General features: G+C 43.8%; 1 protein-coding gene and 1 long non-coding RNA gene across 2 annotated transcripts in view; one reads left to right on the top strand and one right to left on the bottom strand.

The window, feature by feature from the left end:
* Positions 1-15,347, top strand: part of METTL8 (methyltransferase 8, tRNA N3-cytidine) — a 46,239-nt gene extending 30,892 nt beyond the window's left edge. Inside the window, exons 7-9 of the mRNA XM_081182168.1 lie at positions 3,791-3,897; positions 3,990-4,055; positions 14,751-15,347. Coding sequence (XP_081038294.1) covers positions 3,791-3,897; positions 3,990-4,055; positions 14,751-14,905 — 328 coding nt within the window. The 3' untranslated portion in view covers positions 14,906-15,347. The remainder of the gene's footprint in view (positions 1-3,790; positions 3,898-3,989; positions 4,056-14,750) is intronic.
* Positions 10,302-12,867, bottom strand: LOC308582120. Its single transcript, XR_014005496.1, has 2 exons — positions 11,523-12,867; positions 10,302-11,170 (listed from the first exon to the last, which is right to left on the bottom strand). It is a non-coding gene; the product is annotated as an uncharacterized lncRNA (long non-coding RNA).
* Positions 15,348-17,919: the final 2,572 nt, after the last annotated feature.

Genomic DNA, 17,919 nt, shown 5'->3' on the forward strand with positions numbered 1-17,919 from the left:
AAGTTTGATCAAGACTTCTCTTCCTCCCAGTTAATTGGAGGGCCAAAAATCCCTTTGTGCACTTACCCTTGGTTGGGTCCGTTTCCCCCCGGTCCGTCGCCGCCAGTGAGCAGGGTATCAGACAGACGAGACTTCTGCGTCCCCCCTGGAAAAATTTACCAGTGCGCGCTTGGGTAAGCAGTTTAGAGATCCTCTCTCTTGTACCCTGCCCAATAGGGCGAAGGGGCTGCGTTCCAGCAGACCACTTATCCGAGTCACAGGAGCACCATAAAATGTAGCACCCTGCTTGTGGTTAACGCTTAGCTGGAATGAAATATTCAACGCAGCAATAGAGAAATTAAAATAATTATTTATTTGTCAGACAAATAAATGAGAGGCACAGTGGTATATGGTTACCAAGCTCTGGCCTGGCCTCCTGCCATTATGGCCAGCACTTATATCCCCTTAATCCAGCCCCCTTTGCTCCTCCTGTGGCTGCCTCTGTCCAATCAGCCTGGTTGGATTTCCTATTGGCTGATTGCTATAACCAATCCTAAAAGATACACCCACATCCTCCTGTCCTTATATGGAACACAAAGAGCTATATATTGTTACATCTATAAATGACAAATAAGTAGTAATATATCTTACATGTGTCTCAACAAGGAATCTTAATTACCAGCTCACCTCTTGCCCTCCTTGCCCTATTGCCTTCTAAAACAAATGGTTAATCTTAAATTTTTATCTTAAACATATGTCAAGGATCTTGAGTTTCACATCAACATTGAAAGATATCCTTCATTTGAAGGTTTCCAAACAAATGTCTGACAGCCATATATCAGGACAGCTCTGATGGCGTCTTGCCGTCTGGTAGGGGGCTAGGCTGCTGGCTGACTTAATTCCAGGATAAATACAACTCTTCTAGCATTTGTTAAATCCTTTGCATAATTACATTTAAGACAATACATAACATAGGTAGCCTTTTAAAAAGAATAAGGTCTTTGTAAAGTAGAAAAGGGAACTCAGTATAAAACAGTTTCAGAAGAAACCTCTTTAGTTTACATTCCCCCCCCCTTCAGCCAGCTGCTTCAGCCAGCTGCTTTGTTTCCATTAGCTCTTCCCAACATTTATTGAAACTCTCTCAGTTTAAGAAAGAAACAGCTTTAAAAGACTTCCCAGCTAGATGCTTCTCCATTTGGTCTTGGCCTTTTTAACCTTAGAAGATCTGGCTCATTTTTCTGGGAGGCACATTGGCATTATTTTACTATTTACTCATTCCTAATTATATTTATCTCTGCCTTTGTTATCTTCTGTAACATGTAGGGTCAGTGTCCTTACTCAGTCTGTAATTTCAGCTTTTACGACTTTGAGAATTGTCTTCTGCTATCAATCAAAAGGGGCCCCTTGTCTAGGAGGAAAAACATTGCCAGTGTTTTCTTAAGCAGCTAGCCTTCTTGCCTGGCATGAAACTTTTGAAAATCTTTTAGGCTCTCTCTTTAATATACAAGTCCTGATCAAACATTAATAAAATGCAGGCTTATGCCTGATGCCTCAGTAAATGTCTCTCTTCATCTGGAGTGGCTTTCAGGGCTATCTTTAGAGAGAGGGTGAATTTATTACTGAAGAGTCCTCTGGTTCACTTGCACGCTGGGCATTTAAAATCCCAATTCTCTCCCGTTCACAGCGAGAGCCGGTCGAAAGAGCGCTTCGCTAATGAGGCTCCTTGTCTCCCTCAGAGGAGCCTTCTTTGGCAAAATGCGTGCCTATTAAAGATGGCGGGCCTTTCCAAAATATTACAGATGACTTCTTCTTTTCCCCTTAAAAAAAAAATTGAAATGAAACCGGCAAAATCCAAATGGCCACCTTCATGCACCAAAGATATTCCCAGCTTTGTTCTCCAAACAGCTGAGCTTTCTGATTTGCTTTCAGAGAAAATCGCATTTCCCTCATTTCTTCCTGTTTGTTCGGGAGGCAAGCGAGTGATGAGTCATAGGCAAAAGAATACTTTGCCAAGCCCGGGTGGGGAAAGGGAAGAAATATCTCTTCCCTGCACCTTTTGCTAACTCTTATGCCGCAAACCTTCAGGTTTTCTGTGCAAATTTCCACCATTAGCCTTTGTAGATCGTCCTGTTTTCTCCCCCACCGTCAGGTAATCTGACGAAGGCTGCTGTGATTAATATCCCTCAATTCTAATACTGCAAAAGGCTGTATTTAAGTGTTTTATTTTATTTTCCCCCCCAAAAAAATATTAGTTTTCCAGATTTATAACAAACAAATAGAAAAAAGAAAATCAAAAAACAAACCAGCAAACCAACAAACATTTATCCTGATTGTAATAATTCCACTTTTGATAACATTGTTAGGTGAACAGTGTGTATCAATGTATTTAAGTATTTTAAGTAAACATGTATGTTCCACTGAAATCAGTGAAACTGGTTGCCGAATAAGTATGCCAAAATTAGGTCCGAGCTGCAGTTTGTATCCCAAAATCACTGTTGTTCTTTCTCTCGCCACTCACCTTATCATAGTATTATCTTAATTCCAAAGGTTAAAGCACTAAAAGATAGCTGTTTGTTCTAATCTTTCTAAATGTTTAAAGAAATTCCCCCGAACAAGCGCCTGTTAATAAAAAATACTGATCTCGGTTTGGGGTGGGGGTGAGGAAGAGGCAAATAATTTTTTTAGCAGGCAACGTGCAAAAGGCCACGAGGGTTCTTTTCATGTAAGAACCTTCATTCAGCATTTAAATTATTACCTGATTAGTTTTTAGGGCACTTACAGCCTGTCACTGTTTTATGGGTGGGGTTCAGTCACGCCCTGGCAAATTCAGGTTGTGGAATTCAAAATGCTTTGGTGTTCTTGAGTTCACCCCACATTGAACTTTCTGTGATAAGGAAAGTGGAAGGAAATTACATTCTGAAGTGTGGAGTGACAATTGCTGGACACAATGTCCTCTAATCTCCCCACAAACTTTGTGCAAACGAATCAAGATGAATGCTTTTTTTTTTTAAGGGTTTATTGAGTTTTCAAAAACAACATCATCAGACCCTCCAAGTGTCCCTATTTTCCAGGGACAGCCCCGGATTTAGAGAAGCTGTCCCGGTTTCTGATTTGATCCTGGAATGCCCCATTTTTCCTTAGGATGTCCCTAGGTTTCATCGGAGAAATGTTAAGAGGGTATGGGGTTATGCAACCGCCGAGCCAAGGAGATAAGTAACTATACAATCTTTAGAAGACATTTGAAGGCAGCCCTGTATAGGGAAGTTTTTAAATGTTTAATGTTTTGTTATGTTTTTATATATGTTGGAAGCTGCCCAGAGTGGCTGGGGCAACTCAGCCAGATGGGCAGAGTATTATTATTATTATAATTAGCAGATTATTATGATTATTATGATTATTATTATTTATTATTATTGTTATTATTATTATTATGATGATGATTATTATTATTATTACTATTACTACTACTACTATAGAATAAGATGTCCTTATTTTCATCGCAGAAATGTTGAGGGTATACAACATGCAAACAAGACAAACAAACAAAAAAGATCAAAAACTTTGCGGGTCATGTTATTGCAGTTAGAATAAAATAAGCTGAAGTAGGTTTTGTAGATATATCAAAATAAAATTATGGAAAGGCGCCTTTTGGAAGGAATAGCTATGTATTAATAAGGCAGCCTTGCCACTTAGAGGTATGTGTTGTCAGGGGCAAGCTAGTGTTTTGTGTTTTTGAATTACACCCTGATCGTGTGTGTGTGTGTGTGTGTGTGTGTGTGTGTGTGTTTGGCTTGCTATTCTATTTTCACAGGATCCAAGGAGTTGTAAACAGGCTGGCCAGATTATTGAAACCTGGAGGAATGATTCTCTTTCGGGACTACGGAAGATACGACGCTTCTCAGCTTCGTTTCAAAAAAGGTGCTTCTCAAAGAGACAGTTGCTTTGTTTGTCTACTTGTTGTGAGTCCTCAGTAGGGATACAATAATCTAGCCTTCCATTTCACCTATTAGGCCGCTGCTTGTCGGAGAACTTCTACGTAAGAGGCGACGGCACCAGAGTTTATTTCTTCACAAAAGGTATTTGGGCCAGCACTGTGGTTGAGGAGTGCCAGTTTACCTCAGAGAGATAATCTCTCTTCATGGACTTATTCCAAGCCCCACTTTGGTTTAGGAACATTTGCTCTTCAGGACAAAGGGCAAAACCTTATTCTCCGCTGATCTCCAATGAGATCAGGGCTGCCATACATTTAAAGCACACACATCATTCCAAAGAATCCTGGGAACTCTCATTTGGGAATTAAAGCTCTGTGAGGGTGTAAATCACAATTCCCAGAATTTTTTGTAGGGGAAGCCACGTGCTTAAATGTATGGCGTGTATGCAGACTCAGTTAAATTAGGCTCAATAAAACAAAATAATCTATTACAGGTGGGTGGATTTGGGTTGAACATGAGGAGAAAGCTCAGCCAAATATGGGCTGTTTGTAGAAACGTTTTCCTCACAACAGCTCAGGTGTGATCCTGAAAGCCAGTTGATAATTTGCACTTACCGTATTTTTCGCTCTATAGGACGCATTTCCCCCCTCCAAAAATGAAGGGGAAATTTGTGTGCGCCCTATGGAGCGAATGCAGGCTTTTGCTGAAGCCTGGAGAGCGAGAAGGGGCGGTGCGCACTGAAGGCTTGCAGATGTTAGCCTGCAGCCTGAAGCCTGGGGAGCGCAGCGCCAACTGCCGATGCGCTCACCGGGCTTTAGGCAGCTATCCGCAAGCCTTCTGAGCGCGGCGGGAGTTCCCGCCGCACTCCAAAGGCTTGTGGAACGCAGCCTGTTCTCCGCAAGCCTCTCCTTTACCTGTTTTGGGGGCTGGAGTCGGGGGAAGCCCAAGCTTCCCCCGCCCCAGCCCCGCGGCTAAAATCGAAGCCGTACGCAACCTCTTCTGGCTGGAGAGGTTGCGTGTGGCTAAAGAGGAAGCCCAGACAGCCAGCGGGATGGATCCCGCTCGCTGTCTTGGCTTCTTTGCTCTTTGGGGCTGGGGGGGGGATAATTTTTTTCTCTTTATTCCCCCCCCCCTAAAAACTAGGTGCGCCCTATGGTCCGGTGTGCCCTATGGAGCAAAAAATATGGTAAATTGAAAATGTTGTATTATTGCACGAACCATTTTGAGAAAAACACTATATATATAATAATGGGATTCTTCCAGTAGAGTACAACTATTGCATTCAAAATAACGCTTTGGGAGGAGAGGAGAAGTTGCATCGCAGTACGTTGTTGAGAGCAGTATTTTAATTCCATGTGGTATTTTGTCCGGTTGTGCTGGGGGGGGGTGTCTTACAGCAGTGTGGGGCACACACTGTGGGGCACACATGGATGTCTGCGTCAACAGGGGAAGAGGCTTCAACTTGGCACGAGATCCCTTTTCTTTCTGTGGAGTCCTGTCCTAGGCCCCTGTCTGTCATGCTTAATTAACTCTGAATTAGCTGGCGTTTCGGCGTGTGTGTGCTTTTAAATCAGTTCCACAGAGGTCTTTCTCTTCTGGATTATGAGATGTGACCAAACTCACATTTGCTTCCCATAATATTTTCTATTAACTGTGAAAGCTTTGGGAGGGGAGAGGAGAACGGGCGCCTCCAAAGAGGGCTTTCAACTTTGGTGTGACTGATGAGTTTCCGTACACCACCAGGCATGAGATTCTGTAATGAAATTCATGTGGCGCCGTGAAATGCATCTCCTTTCCCCCGCCTTGTAGGGTTAGTGTCCGCTGCTTGGCTTTCAGAACAGCAAGAAAGAGGGAGCGTGTTCCATCTCTGACATATTCTGAACTAGGCCTGGGCGATATCTGGCTTTCAAGATCGTTATGTATCAGCTGAGGAGCTGGCGATACGTCACAGCTTCCCAGTTGCCAGTGGCAGCGCAGGCAGGCAGACCCGAGTGAGGTGTGCTGTGTATACCTGTGTATGCCTGAAGGCCCAGTATCCCTGAAGGAGCATCTCCACCCCCAATATTCAGCACGGACACTGAGGTCCAGCGCTGAGAGCCTTCTGGCGGTTCCCTCACTGCGAGAAGTGAGGTTACAGGGAACCAGGCAGAGGGCCTTCTCGGTAGTGGCACCCGCCCTGTGGAACGCCCTCCCATCAGATGTCAAGAAAATAAACAACTATCTGACTTTTAAAAGACATCTAAAAGCAGCCCTGTTCAGGGAAGTTTTTAAGGTTTGGTGTTTTTTCGTGTTTTAAATATTCTGTTGGGAACCACCCAGAGTGGCTGGGGAAACCTAGCCAGATGGGTGAGGTATAAATTGTTGTTGTTGTTGTTGTTGTTGTTGTTGTTGTTGTTGTTGTTGTTGTTGTTGTTGTTGTTGTTGTTGTTGTTGTTCTGCTGGAAGCCACTGAGCCATGATATATCCCAGCTTCTTTTTGGGAATTATAAGGAAAGAACTACCCAAACTGTGTAGAAATTTATTCATGGATGCGACTACAGCGGCAAGAATATTACTTGTCCAAAAATGGAAAGAAGGGGAAGTCCCAATGAAAGGTAAAATGGATACAAAAACTTATGGAATACACAGAAATGGTGAAACTCACCAGAAAAATAATAAATCAAGATAACAAACTTTTTATTTAAAAAATGGAAATGGTCTACTGAATATTTGCAGACAAACTGTAAACAGAAAAGAACATTGGCAGGATTATTGTAATAACCTGCAGTTTTATAAGAGTATACATTTAAAGTAGATGAATTAATGATTAAGTTAATTTGGTATACAGTCGTACCTTGGTTTTCAAGCAGCTTAGTTTTTGAACGTTTTGGTTCCCAAATGTCGCAAACCCAGAGTGACTGTTCTGATTTACGAACGGTTTTTGGAAGCCAAACATCTGATGGGGCTTCCGTGGCTTCCGAAGCCGCGCTTTGGTTTACGAACATTTCAGAAGTCGAACGGACTTCTGGAACGGCTTCCGTTCGACTTTCATGGTACAACTGTATATGGACAATACAAAAAATAAATTTAAGGAACCACAGGAAAAGGGGAAGTCAAGTTTTGAAATGTTAAAATGACTGTAAAATTATCGAAATGTATAACACTGAAAATCGTAAATAAAAATTTTAAAAAGAAAGAAAGATATATTGCCAGCTCAAAATGTTTGAAATGGGTATCGAGGTTTGAATGTCATACCGGTTCCAGACAGTTAATCATAATATCAACCAGGTCTACTATATATAAATACACACACACACATTTTTATTGATTTTTTAACATATTATTTCCAACAGTCATTTAACATAACTTCTTATCTTATACAACATTTTAGAGACTTCCGTCAACAACCTCTGATGATTTTTCGTTCTTTATCACTTATTCTGCATTTCTTAATTTCTCTATTACTCTTTAATTATCATTAACTAATAATTCTCATAGTCTTTCTTGCAATATTTCAAATAATCCTCCTTACAGAACTTCTTGCAGTCCTACTAGCGTAATCTGTTCATTACAGTTGCTTTTCAAATAGTTGGTATACCAAATTTTTCACTCTATAAGACGCACCAGACCACAAGACGCACCTAGTTTTTGGAGGAGGAAAACAAGAAAAAAAATATTCTTAATTTCAGAAGCCAGAACAGCAAGAGGGATCGCTGCGCAGTGAAAGCAGCAATCCCTCTTGCTGTCCTGGCTTCTGGGTAGTTGTGCAGCCTGCATTCGCTCCATAAGACGCACACACATTTCCCCTTACTTTTTAGGAGGGAAAAAGTGAGTCTTATAGAGCAAAAAATACGGTATTCAGTCTTCTAAGAATCTCTGGTCCTTCAGGTTTTGAATCCTTCCTGTTAATTTATCTAATTCTGCATAGTCCATTAATTTCGTCCGCCATTCTTCTTTTGTCGGTAATTCTTCTTGCTTCCATTTTTGTGCCCAACCAGGTCTGCTCTTCACTTAAACTGAATAACTATCATATAGCTGGGAGGATAGAAATGATTGCTTCAAGCTGCTCCTCTTGAATTAGGAATTTCAGAGCTTGCCAGGTAGCATGAGTAGGTACCTCTTCCTGCTTTGTGAGTCTCCACTGAGAGATCGAATCCTGGAAGTGGCATGCTCTGCTAGGCGGAACTAGACATCTTTGACCACCATACCCGGCAAGGCCGTGCTCTAGCGCCAACATTTGCCTGCAAACCCTTTCACTGGCATTAGTGCACAGTTGAAGCCGTGGCTGCCACAGATGAGGGAGGTGACGGCACTGCCCTCCCTCCCAGCCCGTTGCCCTCCAAGGGGTGCCCTCAGACGCTTGGGTCGCAGTCCCAGGAGGTATAAGCCTCTTAGCAAAACGCTCACTTAAGGGGAGCAGGGTTGGAGGTGCAGTGCAGCGCAGCGCAAGGTCAAGCACAGATAACCAGTCCAGGTCCGAAACACGATCCAGAGACGAGGTCAGGCGACAGAGGGTTCAGGCAAGGTACAACACAGCAACAAGGGAGCTCTCGAATCAGGAGCAGGCATGCTGTACAAGGAGCCAGGGGAACAGTGTAATTTCTAGGCCTGGGCCATGGATCAATACACCATCCTAGACCAATTTGAGGGCCAGAACAAGATGGCGCCTTTCCCAGGAGATATATCGCAGGTGGGGCTTGCCTCACCTTCTCTGGCTGCCTAATTCCTCCCTGTGCCAGCCACTGGTGGAGGAGGAAGCTGCCTCTGAGGCGGTTAGGCTTCACCCCAGCGCCAAATGATGCTCCTTCCTTTTCAACATCACGATGTATCACTATATTGTGATGTTTAGCTGGTGATACATCGCGATGTTGAAAAGCTGGTATCACCTAGTGTGACGTTAACATATGAGAGTGCTGGAGGTGAAATAGTTAAACAGGTTACCCAATGAGAACCCAGGGGGTGGAGTCAGAGGTACTATAAAACCAGCTCTGGGAGGGACGAAGAGGAGTTGTTCATTGGGAGGTTGGTTGGAGTGGGAGTCAATTGGGATAGAGTCTGGGTAGGTTGAGTTAGTGTAGCGAAATAAGCTGAGTCAGGAACAGTTAGGAGCTAGGAAGACAAGTAAATATCTGAGAGGCGGTTTAGTGAGTGAGAGCAGGGAGCGGAAGTTATAGGTCTGGATAGGCACCCCATGACTGTAATTGACTGAGACTGTTTATGGAACCACACGCTTGTTAAACTGCAATAAATAAACAGAAGTTTATGTTCCAATTTAACCCTGACTGGACTCAGTATTGTACCAGGTAGGGCCTGGGTGGTGGCAGTGAGAAATAAAGTGGTGGCACAGGGATCAATAGACAGTGAAACGTCCGGGGACCCTGTGTGATCGTTACACCCAGCCCCAGTTGTTTCCAGCAACTTGGAAAGCTCAAGAAGGATGATGATAATGGATAAAGGATGATGATGATGATTTTTATAGTGGTACCTCGGGTTAAGAACTTAATTCGTTGTGGAGGTCTGTTCTTAACCTGAAACTGTTCTTAACCTGAAGCAGCACTTTAGCTAATGCGGCCTCCTGCTGCCGCTGCACCGCCGCTGCACGATTTCTGTTCTCATCCTGAAGCAAAGTTCTTAACCCGAGGTAATATTTCTGGGTTAGCGGAGTCTGTAATCTGAAGCGAATGTAACCTGAAGCGTATGTAACCCAAGGTACCACTGTACTTACTACTTATAACCCAGCCATTTGGCTGGGCCTCCACCGCCACTCTGGGCGGCTCCCAACAGAACATTAAAAACATGATAAAAGATCAAACATTAAAAACTTCCCTAAACTGGGCTGCCTTCAGATGTCGTCTAAAAATCAGATAGTTGTTTATTTCCTTGACATCTAATGGGAGGGCATTCCACAGGGTAGGCGCCACTACCGAGAAGGCCTTCTGCCTGGTTCCCTATAACCTCTGTATACTCTGGAAACCTAGACCCCAAGCTTCTAAAAGTAAAGGAACTTTGGCAGGTGCTCACTCAAATGCTGCAACATGACTCTGGGCCGGTAGATGCTCATTTGGCATGGACATGGCATTTTCCATGCCAGCATTGTCAAGGACTGAAGAGTGTGTCCTGCTCTTCCTTTGGCTGCTGGGTGTGTGAAATGATAATGAAACAAGGAACCAGGCCGAAGGCCTTCTCGGTAGTGGCGCCCACCCTGTGGAACACCCTCCCACTGGATGTCAAGGAAATAAAGAACTATCTGACTTTTAGAAGACATTTGAAGGCAGCCCTGTTTAGGGAAGTTTTTAATGCTTGATGTTTTATCACATTATTATTATTATTATTATTATTATTATTATTATTATTATTATTATTGTCGAGTTGCAGCTCGGCATCCAAAGAAAAATCAGTCTCACACCACGATAGGTTCCGAAATATGGCTGCTCCTAGGGCTAATGCAGCACAGCTTTTATTGTGTGAAATCAGAAAGATACAAAATACAAGCCAAGCAATTTGTTCTAGCCAGCAGATAAGGACATTCGCACTAGACTATGCGAGCATCAGGCCATGCTACGTTAGCCAATCATATAGGACAGCACGAGCTGTTCACGCGCTGTTCATGCTCCAAGGATGCTTCTAGCTATGAAATCACCCTGCAACAATAAGAACTTTGCTCATGCTCTCATGTACAAGCAATCATTTTCCCACATGTCCCCTTTTCTTGTTTATATTATTAGAGGAAAAGAGGGACCATTAGTCCAAATCGTACACTTCATTGCCTAAGCGTCTACACTTTGCAACATAAATTCCTCTTGTAACCCCTGTGGTGGGCCGTGGTCGGTACCACCATGCAGTGCATTGGGAAATCAAAGAGGGTATGCATTGAATGCAACAACACACCATAATGAAGCCAACAATACATGCAATTACAATCAATAATATTTTTCTTAACCATAATCCATTAGGCAACCAAGAAGACAACCACTCCCATGGATCAAAACCTTCAGGTGGATTCAAAGGATTATGAGCTATCATTTGTTCCATATAATCAATAGTAGCAGAGATATTGGTCGATTGATCGGTTATATACATACAGCAATGAGAATGAATTAAGGCACAAATTCCACCTTTAGAAGCAAGGATCACATCTAAAGCATAACGATGTTGAAGAACTACATTTCTTATTTCTGACATTTCTTTGTTAATCATTTTTAAAGCCAAAATGGTGGAATTGAACAAATTTTCTGTCCAGTTTGCCAATTTATGCAAATCACGGTAATTCATGGCTGCACCTAAAGAAGGCAGAAGAGACCTAGAGATGGCTGTCCCTGTATATTGAGAAATAGGTGATTGTACTTCCCTTCTGTTACGCAAACGGACCGCTGGGAGCTTATCTATTTTATACACCAAGGGTACTACTATACCTAGCGTGCAGGTACCAGAAAAGGCAGAGGGGATTTCTTTGTAGGCATGTGTGCCACAAAATAACCATAAATCAGATTGAAGCAAACATGTAGTTCTACTGCTCTTTCTCATCCAGTTGAACCAAACATAAAAGTCTCTACACGCAGCTTGTTGTTCATAGGTCATGTAGGTTGTGACATTATTAATTAAGACCTTTGGCCTACCACTCATGGTTGTAACATTAAGAAAACAAGAAGATCCATTAATGTACTCATATGTCCAATTACAATATGGATAATGACCTAAAAATTTTTTGCTATTATGATTAAAACGAAAACAATAAGGAGCTAATTCTACAAGCGATAGAGATACAGGAGGTAAACTTATGCGATTGTCCTTCATATTATTGCTAATCTTATATGAAGCATTTATAGGAATACCATGTAATAAAATGCCAGATCTTTTTGATTGAGGAGGAATATGCATACACATCCAACAATCAGAAAGGTTAAGCATAGAAGCAAAATGATTAATGTCTCTAACGTAAGTATTGTTAGTCCAAATCTGATGATAAGGTTCAGGCCTCCTGGCCTTCTGCAAAAGAACAGCACGACGAAAGCGGCGTTTCACAAAGTTCACGGAGAGGCTCCACCCGTGTGAAGTGGAATTGTGGGGCCACTCAGGACGATGCCATATTGGTTGCTCGGGGGGGCAATAAGGGTGAGAATGGTAAATTATTCCAATAGCTGTTTCCGAGCAACCTGCGTGATATTTCGTGGCTCGATTATTGGCATGTAAAAACCACAATCCAGAAGAAGCCACACAGCCATTTCTGCAGATACAGGAGCCCATTTGCTGTAAATAGGCCTCATGTACTGCTCCGTGCACTGCTGAGCCAAAAATCCAAGCCCAACGAAACGTGGTGACACAGATGGGATGGTCGCTATTGGGGGGCAAAACCCAAGCGATGCCGGTCTGGCGAGGGCATCCTTCAAAGCCAGGCTCACTTCCCAAACAAGAGGCAGCAAAACTGTAATGATGTTTGGTGGTTGAAGTGGCTTCCCAGGGAAAAGGGGGGCCAATGCAGTAGGGGTGAAGATGGCCTTTCAGCGTGCCAGGAAACACTGGAACAGCTGTGGAAGAGCCTCTTCCATTGCAGAGGTGATTGTGATCTTGTCCGCTGGATCCTTATGTCCTTTAAGGGCAGAAAATAGTGGAGACAAAGTGGAGGTGGGCAGGTCCAAATAACTCTTTATCCAATTCAGCTGTCCAAGAATTTGTTGTAAATCCACCAGTTTAAGATAACCAGGAAACTGTAGTTGAGGCGTAACTGGAATGGCTGCAGATGCTGTCAGCTTGTGTCCCAGGTACGTAATGGGTAAGGTCCGCTGGATTTTTTTCCTTAGCCACTGTCAATCCAACAGGTTGTAGCCTTTGCAGGATTTTGGGACACGGCGGAGGACAAGGCCGTGGCTAGCAGATGAGCTTTGTGCATCTCAGTGCCCACTGACTGGCAGGCTGTAAGGATATCAGCAATGGCTATATTTGATGTTGTCATCAAAGGGCACAGTGCTTGCTTATGGTTCTCATTTACATTAGTGAACGCAAGCTGGCGTACAGTCAGGTCTTGTGCTGCCAGGTCCTGAACTTGCCGCTTGAAGGTATTGTACAAGCGATCAACAAATTGTCCATAGGGCTCTGCAGGGCCTTGTCTGACGCTCCCCAATAGGCCATCGCGCTCATTCTTGTCATCAGGGACAGAGGCCAGAGCCTCTTGAGCGGCAGCAGTGGTGGCTGCCCAATACTGAGGATGGAGAGTTAGCTGTTGGGCAATAGGAAGAAAATTGCCTCCTCCCGTCAGCCCATCGAGAACATCGGTTTGAGTCAGCATGACGGGGGCTGGGGGTTCAGGAGCAATCACAGGAAAGAGATTAGGAGTTGTACAATCAAAACCCAACAATGGGGCAGCGGCACGGAGAGATTCTTGGAGAGGAGTAGTAGAAGCGGTGCCAGAGGCCTTGGGCGCAGGAGGTGGAAGAGCGGGGGGTGCTGAATGTGAAGAATGCAGGGGAGTGACAGGAGGAGCCGAAGGGAAAATGTCCGGCGGTTTAGGAGGTAGGTTTGAGGCAGGCAAAGCAGGAGCCGGGAGGGCGGGCGAAGAAGCTGTTGCAGCAGCCAGAAGAATGTTTGAAGGAGTTAAGCACGACATAGCTTTGTAGACGTTACACCAGGCATGCAAAACCTTGACATCAATCTGAGGATGATTTTGAAAGAAGTGTCCAATTTTTTTCCAATCGTCTAACTCCCAATTTCCGTCCTGGGGGAACCAGGGACAGTGAGTGTCCAGGGCTTTTATAAGGGACTTAAGGTCAGCTTTCCGAACAGCAAGGTTGTTACTGGCCAAAAGGAATTTAAGGTCTTTAAAAAATTTTTTCTGTGGTGCAGAGAGAGACTTTCCCATGATTGCAAGAGTTGCAAAAAGAGCAGGGAGCACTTACCGGAGGGATCCTTAGGAGGATGAGGGAGGCGCCTTTTGCCCTGTCCGGGCGGAGATAAGTGCTGATAAGTCCGTAACGTAGTCTAGAATCACATTCACACGGGAGCTCTCACCAGGGATCCACTACGTGGATGAACGACGCGTCTGCAGCCCTGCCGGGCGAGGTGAGGCTGAACGTTGTAAAACAGCATGAAGTCCGAAAGAAATCACACGGGAGCACTCACCAGGGATCCACTACGTGGATGAACGACGTGTTGGTGAGTGCTGAATAATGAAAAACAACGTGAAGTCCGAAGGCAGTCACACGGGGCACCAATTGTCGAGTTGCAGCTCGGCATCCAAAGAAAAATCAGTCTCACACCACGATAGGTTCCGAAATATGGCTGCTCCTAGGGCTAATGCAGCACAGCTTTTATTGTGTGAAATCAGAAAGATACAAAATACAAGCCAAGCAATTTGTTCTAGCCAGCAGATAAGGACATTCGCACTAGACTATGCGAGCATCAGGCCATGCTACGTTAGCCAATCATATAGGACAGCACGAGCTGTTCACGCGCTGTTCATGCTCCAAGGATGCTTCTAGCTATGAAATCACCCTGCAACAATAAGAACTTTGCTCATGCTCTCATGTACAAGCAATCATTTTCCCACATATTATTATTATTATTATTATTATTATTATTATTATTATTATTCTGTTGGGAGCCGCCCAGACTGGCTGGGAAAACCCAGCCAGATGGGTGGGGTATAAGTAATAAATTGTTATTATTATTAACGAAAAGTCAATCCGCTGCAACACAAGACATGGAACGTAAGGAAATCCTGCAGTGCCAGGAGATCCTGAGGGTGCAATTTTACTCCTGCTGTAATCCATGACTTTGATAGCAGCATCCTACATAGATCTATTATTATTATTATTATTGCACGGTTTTAAATGAGTGTAACTTGGCTATTTATTTTACAAAACACAGATGAAATACACAGCATTTTCTCTTCGGCGGGCTTAACCGAAGTGCAGAACCTGCTCGATCGACGTCTGCAAGTGAACAGGAAGAAGAAGGTGAAGATCCATCGGGTCTGGATTCAAGGCAAGTTCCAAAAACAAGGGGAGCTGACTCAAGAGTAGGCAAGAAAATGCTGCGGGTAAACACAACTCTTAGCCTGAGAAGGCATTTCCCCTCCAACGTCCTGAGAAACCAGGAATGCATTTGAGCAGAAACACTTTTATTTACCATTTCCGCATATGTCGGTGTGAATTGGACACAACCCAGAAGTGCGATTGTGTTTGTGACTTGCCTTTTGCACACACATTGGGAAGGAATTTCTACATTGCAGGGGCTAGTTGAGCCTCATAGTCCCTTCCAACTCTACAATTCTGTGAATGAAACGGTTTTGGCTGCTTTTGTGTTACGTTCATTGCTGGAAAGCAATTGCTTTTTAATTACTGTCCCGACCAGGAGATTCAAAAGATCGCTGGAGGGCCAAAGGTTTGGGTCAGGATTTTGACAGTGAAGGTGGGGTGGGGAAAGGCTAAAAGTGGAGAAAAAGAGACCAAAGGGAAAATGAAACTTCAAGACTAAAAGAGGGGAAGGAGGCAGAATAGGAGACCAAAACAATTACGGGAAAGAGAAAGTTGAACTGAGCTCTCCTGCCCTTCGGATTGGCCAACAGTTTGGTAGGAGGTGAGGAATGAATGCAGAGAGGTAAAGCTGGAAAGGGGAGTAAGAGCGTTATTGTGGGAAGAAGAAAGCAAAGCCACCCCATCCCACAAATACATTTAAACAGATAAAGGAAGTTAATCAGCTGAAGGCCAGGTTGAAGACGAACGTTTTGCCTAGTGCCTTAAAGCTGTATAATGAAGGCATCAGGCAATCCTTCCCAGGGAGAGCATTCGACAAACAGGGAGCCACTGCAGAGAAGGCCCTGTTCTCATGTTGCCACCCTCTGGACACAAAGGCACACAAAGAAGAGCCTCAGAAATGAACTCAGGGTCCAGATAGGTTCCTATGGGGAGAGGCAGTCCTTTAGGTACCGTGTTTTTTGCTCTATAAGACTCACTTTTTCCCTCCTAAAAAGTAAGGGGAAATGTGTGTGCGTCGTATGGAGCGAATGCAGGCTGCGCAGCTATCCCAGAAGCCAGAACAGCAAGAGGGATTGCTGCTTTCACTGCGCAGCGATCCCTCTTGCTGTTCTGGCTTCTGAGATTCAGAATATTTTTCTTCTTGTTTTCCTCCTCCAAAAACTAGGTGCATCTTATGGTCTGGTGCGTCTTATAAAGCGAAAAAATACAGTATTTCAGTCCTGAGATGCTTAAGGCTTTATAGGTCAAAACCAGCCCTTTGAATTGAGCCCAGAAACTAATTGGCAGCCAGTGCAGTTGGGCCATTTGCAAAGTTGACACGTGGTTAAATATCCTGAAAGAAAGGAAGGGACGTTTGAGATTGTTGTGTTGGTTTTTTTTTTTTAGCAAACTGGAATTGGTTTGTGTGCTTTTGGAACACTTGTTTTAATCAAAGCATTTTTTTTATACTTGTTTGGTGAGCTATATGAAGCATAAGGAGAATGGATGTAATAGTATGAACTGTACATGCATATGGAACAGTGTATCTGGTATGCAATCTTTTGGAATTAATAAAAAACAGAAAATGTTGTTGTGTGTTAATTACTTTTTATGCAGCGCCATGCACATGGTACTTTGACAGTAACAAAAAAAAGGTCTCTGCTCTAAGGAAAGAAGAATCATTTACTCGATTCCCATATGTGCCCTTGGACAGAGCTATGAGAGATCTCATCTATACCCTCTATCTCTGCTTTTAAAACGCCATGGAAGTGTTATGTTGTTATGTAACTGTGTCTTGGTGAGCTTTCATTATTTGGCTGGACTTGGAAAATTAGTCATCAGCCTGTACTAAGCATTCAGCATTTTATAGCCCTGCAGAAAAGTTGCCGACTGCTGTATAATGTTTAGCTTTTTACTCGCCCCTAGCCATTTCACTCCGGGAGGCAGTGGAAGACAGGAGTGCCTGGCGTGCTCTGGTCCATGGGGTCACGAAGAGTCGGACACGACTAAACAACAACAAAAGCCATTCCACAGTGGGGAACGGAGGCTGAAAGATATGAGACCTAGGAAATGAAGGGTTTCTTCAGTTCATGGCAGGATCCTGGAGAAGTTCCTCACTAGAGGAAGAGGGGGGATTTTTGCCAGTTCCCCCTCCCTCCAGATCCCAGCACTACCTCTTGTGTTGTTCCAGATGGTTCCCTGGTCCTCCATAACAGCTTTTTTTTGGGGGGGGGCACAATGATCTGCAGGAGGAATTGGCAAAGATCACCTCTCCTCTCCTTCCTCTGAGCACAAGATTGGATCCAGTTGAATGAGTCCATAGTTCAGGCTAATTTTTTAACTTTAGACACCCATGTTTGAAATCTTGCAGCACTATCCATGTCTACTCAGAAGTTAACTCCTGTTGAATTCAGTGGGGTTTACTCTCAGGTAAGTGACGTTAGGCGTGCAGCCTTGGACTGCTGGATTACACTCATATTCCTTCATATTCAACTCTTTTTATTACTGCCGGGAGTTTTCTGCTGTACTGTTCCGCTTAATGCCCCTAGCTAATAGAAATTGTCTTGAGCGTTTTTGAGGAGTAGACCCAGAATGCTAGTTGTATTATGTAGCTGTCGTCTTAACTGCTGAATCATATGTGAAGACATACATCCTGTGTGGTTTTCTCACATTTGATCGGCTATGTATTGTCTCGTTTCATGGAAGCTGACAGCATGAACTGAGGAACGCGGCAATGTTGTGTGTTCTATACACAGTCAGAGAAAGCAAGTTTACAGTCATATTAATAGTTTAAAGCAGGAACCTGAAGATGCTGTTTGGACTTCCAGCTCCTCACCAGAGGATCGGGCATGATGGGAACTGTAGACTGCGTACCCAGTAAATTTGTGGTTAGTGTAACACACTGAAGCAGGCATTCTTTTTGGAGGAAATGGGGTTTAACTCTGGACAAACATGGACTTCCACCTGAACTGGTGTGCTCAGTGAATGCAAAATACTTAAACGTGAGACATCGCTTCTTGACTTTTAAGAAGGACCTACAGATATTTCTTAAAACACCAATTTGTACTCTGTGTATCCAC

Source organism: Podarcis bocagei (assembly GCF_964188305.1).
Source record: "Podarcis bocagei genome assembly, chromosome: 1".
NCBI lineage: Eukaryota > Metazoa > Chordata > Lepidosauria > Squamata > Lacertidae > Podarcis > Podarcis bocagei.